Genomic DNA, 20,000 nt, shown 5'->3' on the forward strand with positions numbered 1-20,000 from the left:
GCTTGGACTGGGGTGGGGGTGGGTGCATGGGCGTGAGGATGTTGAAGCAGAGCAGCAGGAGGAGGAAGAGGAAGTCAGTGAAGAAGACTACGCCGTAGTCATGCACGCGTGGAGCAGAGGGTGATGGTTTACCCAGCAGCATCAGGAGGAGAAGTCGTCCGTGAGCTGCGGCCTCAAAATATGGAAACCGTTACCGCAAAGGTGGCAAAGGCCACCATACCTTTTCTGAAAGCTTGGAATCTCAACTTTCCAATGGTGTATGATGGCCATCTGAAAAGAGTAGCTGGGTCAAAGACGTCTTTGTCATTCAGTGTTACGGACACCTTCCGCCAACTGTAACTGCAAAAAAACATGTTTTTTAAATAGTTTGAAGTGAATGGATGACAGCCAAGCCCTTCATGAATTCCCTGTAACAATAAATAAATAAAAAGAGTCATGTTTTTTACAGTTACAGTCAGCAGAAGGCATCCGTTACACTGAATGACAATGCCATTTTGCACGTCTTTGACCCAGCTGTTGTGAGTTACGTTTTTGGTAATGGTCAACCCATCTGGCTCACGGAGTGGTGGAAGCAGGCAGACAGGCAGGCCAATGAAATGAGGTATAGGGCGTGAAGGTCGCGGTGTGAGAAGTCTGCACACTTGAAATCCTTCTATTCCATTTATTTCATTTACCGTAATCCATGGCAGACAAAAATGGCAGTTCCACGAACAGTCAAAATATTGTTTTTTTTCTGCCATGAATAAAGTGAAATAAATGTTTCAGTCGGATTTCAAAAGTGCATACTTCGCTTAACCAGATTTTGAATCAGTCTTTGTCCTGCAATGGGCTTGAAGGTTGTGGCGTGGGAGTGGACGTGTTTGGCACATAGAGAGGAAGTGAGTGAGTGCTACACTTTTGGCGTGAATGTGCCAGAGCACGAGGCATTTGGTTCTAGTTATGGCTCCATTGACCAGAGAAAAGAGAAAAAATTAAGTCGTTTTCGGTAATGGGTGGGGGTGCAATTGTTACATTATGTTTTTATTGTCCCCTAATACATGGGTTCTCAGTGTTTATCAACACAATGTTATGAGGAGGGGCAAGACACTGGCAGCCAACCACCTGCGCTAATTTTTTGACCGACAACGGTTTCCAACAATCAGAGGTTGAGTTGTGCGCAGCTGGGTCCGCGCAGTCAGGGTATAAACAAAATTTAGAACCCATGTATACTTGATTTTTTTCCCCATCTCTCTTGATCGTATCAGTAATGTTTGAAATGGGGTGGCGCGGGCGGGGGGAGGCAATTGCAAGACATTCTTGTCCAACCCACAGTGACCTACCATGTTCACCACCAGTCTGCTGTGCCTATGTGTCTGTGTGCCAGGAGCTTGGTTGGTGTAAACAGTGTGTGACAGCTAGCCGCCCCTCACATTAGCCCAGCGCCCGATGGATGTGAGTGTTCTGCGCAGGCCTGCCTGTCTGCCAGGCGCTGTGATTGACATGGGAAGGAGTCCCGGTTGGAATGCTGGTAGCTGTGTTGATATTCAGAGACCTGACCTCTCACCTCTAACCTTTTTCTCTACCCTACCCCCCCCCCCCCCCATCTTACACACACACACAAACACCCCCCCCCACACACACACACACACACACACACACACACGTCTCTCTCTCTCTCTCACACACACACACACACACACACACACACACACACACACACACACACACACCCAAACACACACACACCCACCCCCCCACACACACACAGACACCCACCCCACACACACACACACATACACCCACACCCCCACACACACATCCCAAACACACACACACACACACACAGACCTTCTCCTCCACCCTCCCCCTCCCCTTCTCCCCCCCCCCCCCCCCCCCCCCCCCCCCCCCCCCCCCCCCCCCTCCCTCCATAGGCTACTTCCTGGAGTTCGTGGAGCCCCCCAGCAACATCACCATCATGCAGGGCCAGATGGCTACGCTGCACTGCAAGGTGGCGGGGAACCCCTGGCCCACCATCCGCTGGCTGAAGAACGACGCGCCCGTGGTGCAGGAGCAGGGCCGCATCACCATCCGCAAGACCGAGAGCGGCTCCAAGCTGCGCATCCAGGACCTGGACACCACCGACACGGGATACTACCAGTGTGTGGCCACCAACGCCGTGAAGGTCATCACCGCCACCGGGGTGCTCTACGTCAGGCTCGGTAAGTGGAGGGGGGGCACTGCTACATTTTGGGGGATTGTAATGAATAAATTAATAAACAAACACCACGGATATGAGATGCAACCAGTGTGTGGCTACTAATGCCGTGAACGTCATCACTGCCGCTGTTGTGCTCTACGTCAGGCTCTGTAAGTGGAGGGGGGCACTGCTACATTTTGGGGGATGATAATGAATGAATGAATGAATAAATAAATAAACAAACAAGCAAACACCACGGATATGAGATACTACCAGTGTGTGGCTACCAACGCCATCAAGGTGATCACTGCCACCGGGGTGCTCTACGTCAGGCTCAGTAAGTGGAGGGGGGTGGGGGGGCACTGCTACATTTTTTGGGGGGTAATGAATGAATAAATTAACAAACAAACACCTCTGATACGGGATACAACCAGTGTGCGGCTACTAATGGCAGGGCACTGCTACATTTTGGCAGATAATAAATGAATAAATAAACAAGCACACAAACAGGAAAGGAAAGTGCAGGAAAGTTCAGAGCCTGGCATGAACGCAGGTGGTTCGCAGGCGAGCACTTTAGTGCCGAACATAACTTGTAACTGTTCATTCTTGTCGGCCTGAAAACAGTATTGGTGGCACTAATAAACATGTAGGTTTTGGGGACCGCAACAGAGGCCTCCGGAACAAAAAGAAGGCAGTTTATAGGGACTGAATTCAATCTTCAAAGAAATGCTTACACTGAAAAAAATGAGTACAGCTTTCAGTCTGAACTAAAAAAAAAAAAAAAAAAAAACTGGCCTATGTAAGTTAGAACATGCTGAACATCACTTGTGCTTTAGGCTTCAATATGCTTTTCAGCAGATGGTGGAAGCACATGTTGTTATTGTTTGGGTGTTTTAAAAGAAAGGCAAGAATAAAGACTTGCTGCCCGTAAAACCCTTGATTTAGTTTTACATTTCCCAGAGCACCCAGCAAGGTCTCTACACCCAGCATGGGCTTCTGGGGTCATTTGCAATATTTAGTTTGGGTGTTTGAGCCAGTGGACTCTCGCAGTAGATTTTTTAAAAAGTCCTCTGCCATTGTGATTTTAAAATGCAATTTTTTTTTATCATTTTTCTTCTTTTAATAGAATGAGATATATATAGCTCCAATTTTATTGCATTCCTTAAAACCACAGCAATGACATTTATCACTGTTAAAAACCGAGTGATGACATTCACGGTGAAACCTCGCCCCTCGTTTCACAATGATGAATCGTAGAGCTAAGAGTTTTTCGCTGATCCAGATGCAGATGTATTTTAACATTAAAAGTCGAGGCGATGGGACATTAACCTTCATTCATTGTCCTCCTCCGTTAGCCAGAAATGAGTTGACCGGCTCTGGTGCGAGTTGACAGACTCCAGGAAACCATCGACTTGGCTGGGACTCGGTGGCAGCCAAGCTGATTCAGTGTGCTTTAAAAACAGTCATTTCATTTATTTAAACACACACATAGGCCCACAGATCAGACACACACACACACACACACATGCGTGCTCACACAGACCCACACATACAGATGCGCACACACACAGGCCCACAGATCACACACACACACACACACACACACACACACACACACACACACACACACACACACACACACACACACACACACACACACACACACACACACACACACACACACACACACACACACACACACACACACAGGCGTGCTCACACAGACGCACACATACAGAAGCTCACACAAAAACACGAACACACACACGCACACACACACTTTAGCTGCCCATCAATTCCACAGGCACAATCCATTTATTCTCAGTGTGGTGTTCTAGATGGAGAGGGGGAAAAAAAAAATGTAAAACCAAAAAAAAGAAAAAAATAGAAAAGCGAGAGCGTATCCCTCTATATTTTCTTTCCTGTCCAGCCATTTGAGGTTATTATGTGGTGAGCTTAGTCCCGTCTGGGCTGGGGGAACTGAAGCGGTAGTGTTTCGGCTGGGCCACATAGGCAAGAGGCTCTCGCTTGGCATCTTAGCCACCAGCCCAGCTAGATTTATTAGAGGGTACCTGGATAAATCTCCCGCTCTCTCTCTGCAAATACCATTCAGGCATTGTAAGGGGCATGGGTTTGTGTGTGTGTGTGTGTGTGCGCGCGCGCGCCCGTGCGTGTGTACGTGCGTGCGTTCGTGTGTGTGTGAGAGAGAGAGAGAGAGAGAGAGAGAGAGAGAGAGAGAGAGAGAGGGGAAGTTGAAACCTGTACCCCTACCTGTCTGTGTGTGCTACATCTCAAAACGATTGATCATGAGAAAGGAGAACAGAAAGATTTAAGATGGAGGAAACTATAAGAAAACAATACTGGGCATATACCTTATGGCAGTGTTTAGAGCCTCCAGCTGTCCAATATTCCTTTCGGACAGGTTTAGGTTTGGGAAGGGGGGGGGACCATTTGGTGCGTTTTCCTCTTTCTTTCTTTCTTCCTTTCTCTCCTCCTGAAAAGTCATCTTGATGTAATAATAGCGCTGCACTCTGAAGGGCCCTTCGGAGGGGAGGTTAACTTCGCCGTCCCACAGAGGAGAGATAATATTGGTGCTCTCTGCGGAGCTGGGGGTCGGGGCCTGTGACACCGGCAGTTTGTCATTCATTCTCTCTCTCGCTCTCTCTCTCTCTCTCTCTCTCTCTCTCTCTCTCTCTCTCTCTCTCTCTCTCTCTCTCTCTCTCTCTCTCTCTCTCTCTCACTTCTCTCTCTTTCTCTCTTTCTCTCTCTCTCTCTCCCTCTCTCTCTCTCTCTCCCTCTCTCTCTCTCTCTCTCTCTCTCTCTTCAAATCTTCATCCTGTCTTTTCGCTCCCCCTTTCTTTATCCGTCTCCCGTTCTTTCTTTCTCTCCCATCTCTCTCTCTCTCTCCCATCTCTCTCTCTCCCATCTCTCTCTCTCTCTGAGACGTGAGGAGAGTGCATCGTGTAACTTAGTGATGTGTGGAGCATAGCAGAGCGGGGCAGATGAATGAGAAAAGCATATGCGGTATGGTAATGAGCTTTTAGGCTGGGGATCGGATCCATGGGGTGACTCAATTCAGCCCCTTTCTCTTTTCTTCCCCTCACTGGAGTCATTCTCTTATGACAGCTCTGAAACAGACAAGTCATTAAGAAGGCATACTGTGCTACATGCTGACAGGCAGAAGGTGTCTCCAGCGTGTTGATATTGGCACGTCACGCAATCATTTTCATATGAGGACAGACACACTGTTTGTGTGTGTGTGTGTGCGTGCGTGTGTGTGTGTGTGTGTGTGTGTGTGTGTGTGTGTGTGTGTGCGTGTGCGTGTGCGCGTGCGCGTGCGCGTGCGCGTGCGCGTGCGTGCGCGTGTGCGCGCGTGCGTGCGTGCGTGTGTGTGCGCGCATGTGTGCTTGTGATTGTACATTTTTGTGTTTTTTGAGTCTTGAAGGGTTAATGTGAGCCATATTCTTTGCGTTGATGATAAATGAATGCTGCATTAAAGATTGTGTTCCATTATGGCTTATGTTCAGTAGTTGCTGCATGGAAATACTCACAGTCTCCATTTTCTTCTCCATTTTCTGTTTTACAGGGCAGTCTCCAACTCATGGCCCCCACGACCCGTAAGACATATATTTTGTCATTTTTTTATCATTGCATGGACTGTTGATCTACTCTGTAAATGCATTCATTTTTCCTTTTTTGCTGATTATTAAGAATTCCTTCCCACACTTTTCTCTCCACTTCTCTCTGTACATTCCTAATCATGACAGGATCATCATTTTACATCATTACAATATGATCTTACCTCAGCTGTGATAAGAGATGTGCGTGTGTACGTGTGCGTGTGTGTGTTTGTGTGTGTGTGTGCATACATGCCGCTGTGCGTGTGCTGTGTATATGTTGGGCGTGTGTTAACAATTCATAAATCTTCACTGTGTTTCCATCTCTGGTATAGCTGGCAGTGGTGTGTGTGTGTGTGTGTGTGTGTGTGTGTGTGTGTGTGTGTGTGTGTGTGTGTGTGTGTGTGTGTGTGTGTGTGTGTGTGTGTGTGTGTGTGTGTGTGTGTGTGTGTGTGTGTGTGTGTGTGTGTGTGTGTGTGTGTGTGTGTGTGTGTGTGTGTGTGTGTGTGTGTGTGTGTGTGTGTGTGCTTGCTTGCTTCTTCCTCTTTAAAAGTTGGCAGTGTGAAGACCAGAATGTGTGTATGAGTGTGTCTTTGTCATGAGGTGATGAAGCTCAATGGATTTCTCTGTGGGGGGTGGGGGAGACGGGGGCGGATCTAGTTATTTTGGGGCCCTAGGCGAAATATAAACACGGGGCCCTCAAAAGTCATCATATAGCCTAGCTATACAATTCTGTGTTTTGGTGCTATTTTACTGTTTGTCTCATATATATCTTCGATAACTTTATATAAATGACAAATTAAGATCAAGCCTACTTTTTTGTGTGTTTACCGCGGTTGGTGTGACAGCTGGGGCCCTTATGGAAGACAAATTTGGTCAGGGCCCTAGGCAATTGCCTAGGTTTGCCTAATGGGATGTCCGCCTCTGGGGGGAGACGGTACAGTCAGACAGCTGGGCTAAGTCGTTTAGTCAGACCTGAAGACCAGGGGAATAAAAAGGGATGAGAACGGTGAAGGAATGCTGATTCACTGCCCTTTTCCTGTGGGTGACGTGATTGGTTTATCACTGTCTCATCTGCAACAGCTTAGACTAAAGCGTCAAAGTAAGAATTTCCACGTGTGCGTTTCCTCAGCTTTAGCTTAGTTAGCTCGCTCACAGTTGCCTCCGATCAATTGGGGTTGTAAATGTATTTATCTGCATGCCAGGACATGAATAAGAGGCACAAGGCCTGTCATTGGGAGGGTGCTAGAGTACTTCATGGTGTGTCAAAGTGCTATGGGAGGGCCACACTGTTAAAATGGGTCCTCATGTCACTGAACGTTTTCATTTCTATGTACTCACCAAACACCAACATCTTCTCATTCCATGGCTCCACTCGTCTATTAGGGAATTTCTTTCGCTCACTTGCTCGTTCTTTCGTTCGTTCTTTTGTTCATTCATTCTTTCTTTCTTTCTTTCTTTCTTTCTTTCTTTCTTTCTTTCTTTCTTTCTTTCTTTCTTTCTTTCTTTCTTTCTTTCTTTCTTTCTTTCTTTCTTTCTTTCTTTCTTTCTTTCTTTCTTTCTTTCTTTCTTTCATCTGCTGAATATTTGTTACTCTTGGACAGGGCAGTCAGAGCAAGATGTAGTGATATCAGGGAGAGAAGGACAAGTGAAAAGAGAGAGAGAAAGAATGAAATATTGAGACTTGCAAACAGCAGGCAGGAGAAAGGTATGGACAAACTTCAGGGACCAGGACCTCTGTAGGTGTTGTAATGCCACTTGACTATGTTAAGCAGTGTTTGTTTTTTTATTGAACAAAACTCCCATTCTGGCCCATTTCTCTCTCTCTCTCTCTCTCTCTCTCTCTCTCTCTCTCTCTCTCTCTCTCTCTCTCTCTCTCTCTGTCTCTCTCTCTGTCTCTCTCTCACGCTCCCTCTCTCGCTATCTCTCTTTCTTTCTCTATCTCTCTCTCTCTCTCTGCTCTTTCTTTCTCTCTCTCTCTCTCTCTCTCTCTCTCTCTCTCTCTCTCTCTCTCTCTCTGCCTAATTTCTCTGTGCCGCCTCTGTGGAGCTGGCAGTCACCCTCAGTTTGGGAATGACAGCGTGAGGCGGGGTCAGTAATTGTTCCTTTCCTCAAGTCTAAATAAATATTGCCATGTCTGACGGGAGTGTTGTTCAGACTACGCCTGCTGGCCGGCCCTCGTCTGGCCCAACCCTCCTTGGATGGGGATGAAGAGAAAGAACAGACTGATATCTGAGGGATGGAGAGAGAGAGAGAGAGAGAGAGAGAGAGAGAGAGAGAGAGAGAGAGAGAGAGAGAGAGAGAGAGAGAGAGAGAGACAGAGAGACAGAGACAGAGACAGAGAGAGAGAGAGAGCGGCGGATGCAGAAGAAATGGGGAGGGAAACGACGGGATGAAGATATGAGCAGAGAGAGATGGAGAGAGACTGCTTTGTGAAGGGCCTTTTATAGACTTTGGACACACAAATCATTATCTGGCGGCTTCTGGCTAAGTGCTGGCGTTGTGCACTGCAGCTCTACTAGGATGTTTGTGGACGATGGAGCCCGCAGTGATTTAGTATTGCCTCCCCCCTTAGCTCCTTCCTCTCTCTGCCTACTTCTCTCTCTCTCTCTCTCTCTCTCTCTCTCTCTCTCTCTCTCTCTCTCTCTCTCTCTCTCTCTCGTTCTCTCTCTCTGCTACTCCGTCTGCCGGTCTGCCTGCCTTTATATGCCTACCTCAATCTCTCTGTCTCACTCTCTCTCTCTCTCTCTCTCTCTGTCTCTGCCTCTGTCTTTCTCTCTCTCTCTCTCTCTCTCTCTCTCTCTCTCTCTCTCTCTCTCTCTCTCTCTCTCTCTCTCTCTCTCTCTCTCTCTCTCTCTCTCTCTGCCTTGTCTGGTTGCCCGTCTCTGCCTGCCTGCCTCTCGGCCTCTCTGCCTGTCTGACACGAGCTCTGTGCCTTTCCGTGGTTCTCAAGTCATTTCCCTGTTCATGGCGAGAGATCTCGAGTTTCACCCCAGGATGGAGCCCTCTGGAGCTGACCTTTTTCTCTTTTCTCTCATTTTATACTTTCCTTGTTTCCAGCCAGTGTGTAACAGAATAGTGGAAGTTAAAAAATGCTTCATGTTTTATGTGGGGGCTCGGCTAGCACCTGATCCTGAATCCATACATGGAACATGGAACTGTAAGGGACACTAACCAAGGCGTGCGTGCGTGCGTGCGTGCGTGCGTGCGTGCGTGCGTGCGTGCGTGCGTGCGTGCGTGCGTGCGTGCGTGCGTGCGTGCGTGTGTGCTCTCGTACGTTCTTCTGTGTGTATGGGATATGTACTTGTTGGACTTACTGTACATATTGCACCTTTGAATGTTGATTACTGTGCATGTCAATGGTGTGTTCCGTTCCTGCATGTGTGACCAAGCAGTCATATTTCCTCTCTCTTGACGGAAGGGTCAGACAGAAAGGTCATCCATCCATCCATCCACAGGGCAGTCACTTCCAGTAGTAGCCTACAGCTGAGAGGGGCTCAGCCCAACCAAGACAGGACAGGACAGGACAGGACAGGCCAGGGCAAGGCACGTCCATCCGCCCTTCCCACCACCCAGATAAGGCCTGAGAGGCAAAACCCAGCCGCTCTTTTAGTCGTATCGACAGACCGACCGACCGTCTGAGAGGTTGACTGACGGGCCCCCTGATAGTGCCGTTTCCATGACGTCAGTCATCGCCACGGGCAACCAATGAGTCCTCAACTGGCCGGCGAGCCAGGTCTGGTCAGTCCAGGCCGGGGGATTAGAACTGCTGTCATAAATTCCTGCCTTTCAGGAATGCTTTTGTTACAATGTGAATGGTGCTGCTGTGGTAGGGTCTTTTGTTTGCCTATCTGTGTTTCTGTTGTAGTATCCTTTTTTTGTTGCCCTGAGTCAACATCCTTTTTGGATTTGGTCTTGTTTGGAGGAGTGTGATTGTGTGCAAGAGACAGGGATGTATGTATGGCGATTGTGTGTGTGTGTGTATGTGTGAACAACGGCATCAGAGATGGAGACGGATGCAGCTGCTGTACAAACTAGTAACGCTCTCCTCAACACATAATGATGCAACTGCTGAGATCTGCATGGCATTTAAGGCACTGTTACCAATGAGGAGATTTGCCATCATTTAGCTTCACCAAAATGTGGCATCCTTAGGGAGGTTGTTTTGAGCTGATCATCGCCATCTTCTGGTCAAGTTTAGGAAATACGGAAAAAACCCTTGTAATTCTAGAGCACTCCAGGTCAACAGGAGTCATCATTCAGTCGGCCGTAAAGTCCTCTCCTATTTGGGGTAGTTGTGTATGAGCGCTGCAGCCTAATCTTAACTGCGCCTTCAGTGCTCTATTGCGGCCTGAAGCCGTTAATTACAGTTGGGTTGAGGTTGCCAAACGACCGACCGTCTCTGACTTTCTTTACGGCATTGGGTGCAGTGTTGCCAGATCTCTCCCCTGTGTCCGCTCTGATTTACAGTAAAATGTGGCCATTTCGTAGCCAAGTTGTTTCATCTGTCAGGCTTGGCCGTGTATGAAATAATGTTGTCATCACAAAAGAAAACACTTTAATTTCCCCTTATTGGTCCCTTCCCACTCTTTTTCTACGCTCACTTTTTTCCATGCGCACACACACACACACACACACACACACACACACACACACACACACACACACACACACACACACACACACACACACACACACACACACACACACACACACACACACACACACACACACACACACACACACACTCACTCGTGCACCTTCATGAGAAGCCCCTCCTCTCCCACCCTCTTTCTTTCTCTTAATGTGAACTTTTATACTTACCTTGCCAAGGCCTGGTGTATGTTCTTTTATTGAGCTTCCCTCCCTAGCAATTAGCTCAGCTTGTTAGCGCAGCCTTCAGTGGGTGCACCCTACACGCCACCTCCCCTTCTCTTTACCCTCCACCTCCCAACCCCTCACACACACTCTCTCTCTCTCTCTCTCTCTCTCTCTCTCTCTCTCTCTCTCTCTCTCTCTCTCTCTCTCTCTCTCTCTCTCTCTCACTCACTCACTCACTCACTCACTCACTCACTCACTCACTCACTCACTCACTCACTCACTCACTCACTCACTCACTCACTCACTCACTCACTCACTCACTCACTCACTCACTCACTCACTCACTCACTCACTCACTCACTCACTCACTCACTCACTCACTCACTCACTCACTCTCATACTGTGCACACACACACACACACACAAACCCTCCACCTCCCACCCCGTCTTCCCATTCACTCCCCTTTTTCTGGGAGAGCGTTAAAACACTTCTGAGGAGGAAATATCTCACTGAGCGCGCTCAAAAGACTGGGAACATTTTACAGTTATGGTCTCCTCCCTTCCCCAAACCTCTGGCTCCGAGATCTATAGCTTGTCAGGACGACTTTTCCTATTTACACCTCTGTGGCCGAAACTGAATACACTCACAGGGTGTGTGTTGTTGGAGAGATGGTGTGGCCTGTGTTTGTGTGTGTCGGTGCTTGTGTCGGTGCTTGTGTCTGTGCTTGTGTGTGTGTGTGTGTGTGTGTGTGTGTGTGTGTGTGTGTGTGTGTGTGTGTGTGTGTGTGTGTGTGTGTGTGTGTGTGTGTGTGTGTGAGTGTGTGTGTGAGTGTGTGTGTGAGTGTGTGTGTGAGTGTGTGTGAGTGTGTGTGTGCGTCTGTGCTTGTGTCTGTGATTGTGTGTGTGATTGTGTGTGTGATTGTGTGATTGCGTGTGTGTGTGTGTGTGTGTGTGTGTGTGTGTGTGTGTGTGTGTGTGTTTGCGCGCGCGCACGTGTCTGTGTCTGTGTCTGTGTCTGTGTGTAAGTGTGTGGTTTAGTGCTATGCAACAGCTCATGCTGTTAATCTTCTGTGTTGGTTAAGTGTGATGATTATTCTGGATGTAGCCTTATATCAATATTGCTGGATGTAATTCCAGTGTTGGCTCTACACTAGTGAGGAGTTTCAGATTTGTTGATGGGGGTTTTGTGCTGTCTCAAAAACAAATCTTTATGGGAAAAAATCATCTGGAGAATGTCAGGGTCTACCTACGTATGTACGTGGTTGACGTTTTATTCAATGGGGACTTTTTAAGATTGAATGCACAGATGTTTTCTCCCCCATCCCCTATTCTGTCTTTTTTTCTGATGTGCTTTTTTGGTTTGTTTCTCTGAAAAGAACCAAAAAATTTTGGCATATTGTTGCCAAACGACATCTTTATCATCAGTAACTGCCATGTGCCGTCGGTGCTGCACTACAGCGAACCATCTGGGCTGCATGGGACAAAATGTCCGCCTACAGCCTCAGACTCAAACAAAAGAGTATGAAGTGAAGTAAAAACAGAAATAAATAAGTAAAAGGAGCATGGTTTGAGTTTGACCAAAATCCTGTTAGGTTGCCTTGCTTGTTCGAGCGGAGAGTTTTTAGATTTTTCAGTGCGTTGCAGGTAGAGAGCACCTTGGCCTGATCCAACCCCCCACTGACATAACTGACACCCTTGGAATCCTGGGACATAACAACTAGCCCTCTGTTCCACCGGCCAGTCAGATCTGTGCCGAGATCTCCAAATTCTTCTGCACTTCGCTAGTCTGGGCCAGATCTGTGTCAAACAGTCTTTGTTCCTGAAGCCTTCAGGTCAGAGAGTAAATGTTGCCTTTTTCTTGGCCTATAGTGCTGTTTTTTTCCTTCTTTAGTGTTCAAAAGGATGTTTTGGCCTCCAACTTCAAAAACTCATAATAGAACTGTAATCTAATGACAGAATTAATTAAATACAACATTGGTGGTATCAAACTAGAGTTTGGGTGGTTTAAATAAAAAAATAATCAAGACAATACAATATTTCAAATGGCAGATACAAATCCATCACTCATTTGCATCTGAACTTTTACTCAATGTACGATAAATCCCATTGAAAACAAAATGCAATACTAGACGTTTTGAATTTTAAACTGTGTGTCTATGTCTATTAATATTACAGATGGCTTATGGAAACCTAACGCTCGTCTGCTTCTGAAATGTTAAGTCCGGTCATAAAAACAGAATGTGATACTAGTAGATGTCTTGACTTGAACTGGGTGTCTATGTCTATGCTTCGCTACTCGAAAACACGACGTGACATGAGACTGTCGGTTTTCCCTTCAGACTGGGATAGGATTAGCCTAGGCCGTGATTATATGCAGTGGAAACAGCCAGCACGACAACAAAGACTGTTTGGATGTCACAGGAATCTGCTCCTTTTGTGCAACTCCGAAAACCGCATTGTGTCTCCACAGCTTTGATGCTGCCCAATCCCAGACCTCCATTACAAAAATATAGGCCGCAGACTGCATACTCTGTGCAATGGGAAGGGTAATCAGTGGTTTATGCGCGGGAAGACAGCGTAGCATCCCTGGGCTTAGCAGACTATTTGAAACACAGGGCCACATGAAGGCATAACTGGGGGGAACAGAGGAGGAGAGACGGACGGAGGGAGGGACGTAGGGAGAAGAAGAGAAAAAAGTGAGGGAGGGGTGGTGGAGTAGAGGAAAGAGAGCGAGGGATGTATGGAGACATAGAGCAGTGATGGAGAGACAGATGGGAGAGAGACGGAGGAGAGAAAAAAGGAAGGAAAGAGTTTTTTTTTCCTTGAGACATCTGCCTGAAACAGGATGCAGTTGGACTATTCTTGAATCTTAATGTAAAGAAACACTGACGCATGTGAAAGACGATATATAAAGTGCCAGCGAGCATGAAGACATGCTAACGTTTCACATTGCGTGTTAACATTCATACTTAGTGGTGGCGAGTTAAATGAGGGGAGGAATTGACATTAATTGCTGAGGGAAGCATATTATATCTGAAGAGTGTGTTCCAAACCCATGATGACTGTATGATTATAATTGTGCATATTGTGGTTGTTCTTGGACTGATGCATGTTCTTACTGGGTGCACTACTTAACACAATGTCCCACAACCAACCACCACAAAAGGTTTAAACAAGTATAGGGAGTGGGGGTTGATTTAGCGAAAATGGCATGGCTGCCATCACTCTCAAACTCTCCCATCATTGAAAGTTATTTATGTGCATTAAAGTATTTTAAGCCATACTTTTTTTTTTAGTTTTTCTGGAGCCAAAAGGAAGTAGAAAATATAGATCTAATGGTTGTTCAAACTCTAAAAAGTCTTCAAAATGGGATCTAGGGGGGAGCTGGGGGGTGGGGGGGGTGTAACGGAGTTCGGGGGATGTTGGGGTGCACACACACACACACACACACACTACACACACACGATCCCTGAAGTCAATTCAAAACTGCAGCGAAATTGTAACCATATGTGATTGTGATGCTGGAGGAACGGAGCGGCAGAGTGGCTTTTGGACATTGACAGTTGAGCTGGCGGGAAGCCATGCCGGGCTCTGACTTGAGGAGAATAAGAAATGAATAGTGAAAAATTCCTTTTGCAGAGCAGTTATGGTACAATTCTCCACACAGTATCCATTCACAAGAGTCAAGGAGGGGGTTTTGCCGGGGGATTGGAATCGAAAAGGAGGGAATGGCGGAGTTATCATAATATTTTCGAACATGCAGTGCAAATATGGACCCTTGTGGACTTTTCTTTAAAAGACTCGAAGAATCCCCCCCACCCCTCCACCCCTCCAACTCTGCACATACTGTGTTCGACGACACACAATTCTAGGGGCCTCTCTCTCTCTCTCTCTCTCTCTCTCTCTCTCTCTCTCTCTCTCTCTCTCTCTCTCTCTCTCTCTCTCTCTCTCTCTCTCTCTCTTTCTCTTTCTCTTTCTTTCTTTCTTTCTCTCTCTCTCTCTCTCTCTCTTTCATTGACACACACACACACACACACACACACACACACACACACACACACACACACACACACACACACGCGCGCGCGCACACACTCAAATCCCCCACTCCGATCCCCCACAGTAAAATGGCTTGTGAGTAAGGCCCTGTGTATGATTAGTTGTACAGCCCTTGGCTGGTGAGTGAGTTTAGAACTCAGCCGGAGCGTTCTCTGCAGTGCACACCCAGAGTGCTCATGATCAGATCAGATGCTTCAATATGCTAACCTGAGTCTCGCCAGATGAATAGGTTCTGTCTTGCTCCACGATCATCCATCTGGAGATCTCCGGAGGTGTCGTTTTATCATCCCGGAGGTGTGGTTTTATCCCAAAAAAATCTTTGCATGTGCTTGGGGAAAAACTTGTCTGACATTTTTAACAAGCTGCTACTTTGCCTACTCACAGATTCAAAAATACAGATCAAATTACAGAATCAGCGGCCATTGGTGCAATTTCACTTATTTTTTCCCTATTCCACTATGTTTAAATGAAATGCCTCAATCCTGATTGGTTCAACTGCATTTTGGGATCACGGTGAATCTGAATGTCCTCCAGACCCTCATGTGAGCTCACAAAGCTGAGCGATAATACACAAGGGTCTGGCGAGAGTCAGATACAACTAGAACAGTGTTTCTCAAAAGGGGTGCCGCGGAAACGTGGCTGATAAATGAATTATGTAATATAATACATATTTGTCTAAATGCTAGTCAGTAGAATCTTTCATCTGCCATTTATGCGCAGTAAAGTATAGGAGCCACAGTCAGCTGCAACTTCGGTCGTAGGTCGGGTGACGTCTCCAAATGTGTTACTTTTCTAAGCTTCAATGCTTGTTGGTTTGGGGTGCCTTAAAATTTTTCATGAATTGAAAGGGTGCCTCGCCCCAAAAAAGGTTGAGCAACACTGAACTAGAACAAGAAAAGGGAGACGCTCAAGGACACACAAATGCTCAAACACGCATAGGCACGTGCACATGCAAACACCTTTGCTTTCCTTCCCTTCCCCTGTTCACCAAGTCGAAAGGAGTTTTTGCTTACTGCGGTCTCTCCCTGTCCACACCTTCTCATCTGTGATCGAATCAGCCATGTCATTTCCTGCTAAGCCCAAGGAACTATAGACATATGTAGACATGTATAGTATGCCTATGCAAGCAACACTGGAGGGCACGTCTTTGTTTGATGTGTTGCTACCCCGCTGCTCCAAGTCAATGGGCACGTCAGACAGTGCTTCTCTATGTCAAGGTGTGGAAATACGTATTTCTGCAATACATTTTATTTTTCCACCACATATTCTTTGAAATTTTTTTGTCTTTGAGGTGTACCTCGTGAACATAAACCAGGCAGAAGGTTGAGACAAAACAGGCTGTGTCTTTTTCTGTCCTTATTGAAAACCGTGTCTACCCACAAACATATGCATGGAGGTCACGGTTTGAGTTTGGAAGCACGTCTGTGATACATTAACTCTGCTTCTCTATAGGGCGCAGACTCACAGTAAGAAAAGAAACGGTCACGCCACTCACTACCTTAAAGTAACACTGTGAAGGCCTCTGATCGGCACAAAGCAGCACTTAGTATTCAAAAACAAAGATGGCTGCCGTTTCAATACGTCAAAAAGATTTTGATTGACATGAATGGCACTCGATTTGTGTACAAAAACACAGTCCTCCTCTTCAAAAAACACCAGAAGGCTCTCATTGACATGTACTATGGTGCTAACTCTACATACAAAAACACAGACAGTCCCCTTCTCAATGAGCCTGAACTTCTTAACTAGACGTGAACAGCAGTAAGTGTAGTACATCAACAAAAGCAGTCCCCATCTCAATACACCAGAGGGGTTCGGGTCTATGAATGGCACTTGGAACAAATAAACAGAGACGGTCCTTTCCTCAGTACAGCAGAAGGATCTGATCAAATGATTGACACTTAAAAAACATAAACAAGAAAAAAACTCTCTCACAGCAGATGGCTCTGCTTGACATGTGTGACACTAACTCTACATAAACAAAGACAGGCTCATTTTCAGCATGCAAAAAGTTTCTTTTTGATTGACGTGAGTGGCCAGTTGGTGTACATTAGTGTTTCTCAACGGGGGCGGTACAGCCTTCCAGGGGGGGCGTTGGGGAGCTGTAGGGGGGCGTTGAGAAGGATACAGCTGAAAGGGAGCGGTGCTTAGTGACCATTGGGGGGCATTTGCCCATTTAATGTTTTAATACTAATGGGGGCGTTGTCAGGCTTATGATGGGCTTAAGGGGGCGTTGGGGGTCTTGTGATGAGGTTAAGGGAGGCGTTTGTTCAAAAAAGGTTGAGAACCACTGGTATACATAAACAAGCTCCATGCCCTTCTCGAATGCGCCATAGGGTTCTGGTGGGACGTGAATGACATTTGTTATTATGCATAAGCAAGCACAGTTCCGTTCTTTCAATATACACCAGAAGGTTCTGGTCAACACAGGAATGAAACTCAGTTTGAGTAAATAAGGACAGTTCTCCTGCCCAATCACGAGACCGTTCTGTCACACTATAGGGCATTGCTGATTTGTCAAAATGTGCCTTTTTCATCCCAAGTGTATTGCTATCGGCGACGATAGAGATCTAGCGCACACCATTTCCTCCTAGACCTTATCCGGATGTCCTCACTTGGTATTTGAGTTGGTGGTTTTTTGAGTGCAACAAGGCCTTCTTAGAGGAAAGAGTGTGTGTGCACACTTGCATACTTAAGCACGCGCACACCCACGCACGCACACGCGTGCGCGCGCGCACACACACACACACACACACACGCACACACACACACACACACACACAAACAGTACACACACACACACACAGTACACACACACACACACACACACACACACACACACACACACACACACACACACACACACACACACACACACACACACACACACACACACAGTACACACACACATACAGTACACACACACACACACACACACACACACACACACACGCCTCTCCACGTAGGTACGGCAAACTATTTCTCCATCTCAGGAGATTCCAAGCCGCAAACCTCGGTCCATACTGACCTCATCGCCTCAGCATTCGGTCTGACTTCTCAGCCTTCTGCTCTTAGTCTTAGCTTCGTAAAGGCCACCTTTATTCCTTTGCGATTATGAAATAATTGAATACAAAATACTGCACATGACTGTCTTTGTTTTTCATTATCATTCCAGAACGTTATTACGGTATATGCTGAATCAGCTGTGAAACATGACACACAGTGTTGTTCATGGAAGAAATTTTCCAAATCCAATCGAATTCCAGACATCAAAGATGTTGAAAACTGAATTACATTACACTACATTACATTGGTATTTAGCAGAGGCATTTGTTCAAAGCGACTTACAAGGAGCAATTTAAACTAGATTGCATTTCCTCACAGAAAATGCTGGAGTATGCTTGCCCGTCTTGCATTCGTTGCCCTTCATGCATGCCTTGCCTTTCATGCATGAATTGCCCTTCATGCATATGCTGCCCTTCATGCATATGCTGCCCTTCATGCGTACACTGCATACAGTTAACCATCTATACATGAGCTAACTTCCTGTTTGGTATGTATCATATTGACAAAAACACATTTTCACTAATGTTAGCGCCCCCCATTGACCGTATTGCACTGAATTTGGTAGGTACCCCATGGTTGTACTGGAGATCATGCTTGAGAAATTTATTTAAGATCTGTCAAGGCGTTGCTGAGATATGAGCTAACTTCCTGTTTGGACGGTGCGTTTGTCTTTGTTGTCAATTTTGATTGGCTGCTGTGCACCGATGCTTTCAGCTATTGCTCTGTAAATTTCAGCATAGGTGCAGAATAGTCCAATGGTGGTCTGATATAAATTGTAGGACGCGCAGACAAAAATTGTGGGCGGAGCTTCATTTTTATTGATTTTTGAATATGTCAAAATGGCGGGAAATCCATGATTTTAAATATGACATCATAGTATGCGTTGGATTCGGGTTGACCCAAGGATTGCAGCGATTCCAAGCGTTTGATGAATTGAGGTCAATACGGGCCAATATGGATAAAAACACATTTTTGCTTATTGTAGCGCCCCCTAGTGGCGCATTTGCACGAAAATCGTTACGTGTCCTCTGGTGATAGTTCTGATTATGTGTATGAAAATGGGTTATGATACAAGTAGCTGTTGCTGAGGAATGAGCTCACTTCCTGTTTGGCTTCTCCACCGCCAAATTTGATTGGCTTCTGTTTGGAGCCGGTTTAATCAATCATTCCAAGACTTTCGGGGTAGATGGATCTCAGTCCGAAGATGCCCTCACAAAAATTTCGTGACGATGGGACTAAAATTGTGGGCGTGGCATCATTTTTATTGATTTTTACAAAATTCAAAATGGCGGAAAAACTTTCCAGGCGGAAAATGACGTCATAGTGTGCATTGGATTCGGCTTGGCCCAAGGATTCCAGGGATACCAAGTTTTTGAAATTCCGACCAACGGTTCAAAAGTTACAGCATGTAATGTACTTGCAACTTTGACCTGCTGGTGGCGCTAGAGAGTTCGAGTTATCCATAAATTGAGTACAAGCACACATCCTCGGACCGAACCGAACAGTTTGGCATTGGAACGGACTCTCTATTTCGAAGATTTCTTGCCATTATGATGGGTGGTAGAATAAAAAAATATAATAATAATAATAAGAATAATAATAAGAAGAATAAACGGTCGAATAACAATAGTATGCTTGCCGCATGGCAAGCATACTAACAAGAACAGGGTAAGGCACAGTGTACAGTTGCAACACTGATAGCATTGTCCTTCAAAGAGTAAAGAAGAGGACAATGCAAAGTAGCAAAAAAGTAAACAAAAGACTGATGAGAGAGTGTGTGTGTGTGTGTGTGTGTGTGTGTGTGTGTGTGTGTGTGTGTGTGTGTGTGTGTGTGTGTGTGTGTGAGGGTGTGTGTGTGTGAGTGTGTGCGTGTGTGTGTGTATGTGAGGGTGAGAGTGTGTTTGTGAGTGAGGGTGTGAGGGTGAGAGTGTGTGTGTGTGTGTATGTGTGTGTAAGGGTGTGTGTGTGTGTGTGTGTGTGTGTGTTGTGTGTGTGTGTGTGTGTGTGTGTGTGTGTGTGTGTGTGTGTGTGTGTGTGTGTGTGTGTGTGTGTGTGTGTGTGTGTGTGTGTGAGGGTGTGTGTGTGTGTGTAAGGGTGTGTGTGTGTGTTTGTGTTTGTGTAAGGGTGGGTGTGTGTTTGTGTGTGTGTAAGGGTGTGTAAGGGTTTGTGTGTGTGTGTGTGTGGTAAGCTGCTTACACCCTCTCCTGAGACGCTCCATTGAATCCGTGTGGTCTCCCTCCATCACCCCACCATCTCCCTTC

General features: G+C 46.4%; 1 protein-coding gene across 1 annotated transcript in view; it reads left to right on the forward strand.

Moving 5' to 3' along the window:
* ror2 (receptor tyrosine kinase-like orphan receptor 2) overlaps window positions 1-20,000 on the forward strand; it is a 146,751-nt gene that overhangs the window by 103,897 nt on the left and 22,854 nt on the right. The window contains exons 3-4 of the mRNA XM_063210550.1: window positions 1,911-2,198; window positions 5,763-5,793. Of these exons, the coding sequence (XP_063066620.1) occupies window positions 1,911-2,198; window positions 5,763-5,793 (319 nt within the window). The remainder of the gene's footprint in view (window positions 1-1,910; window positions 2,199-5,762; window positions 5,794-20,000) is intronic.

This window comes from Engraulis encrasicolus, chromosome 11, assembly GCF_034702125.1.
Source record: "Engraulis encrasicolus isolate BLACKSEA-1 chromosome 11, IST_EnEncr_1.0, whole genome shotgun sequence".
Classification (NCBI taxonomy): Eukaryota; Metazoa; Chordata; class Actinopteri; order Clupeiformes; family Engraulidae; genus Engraulis; species Engraulis encrasicolus.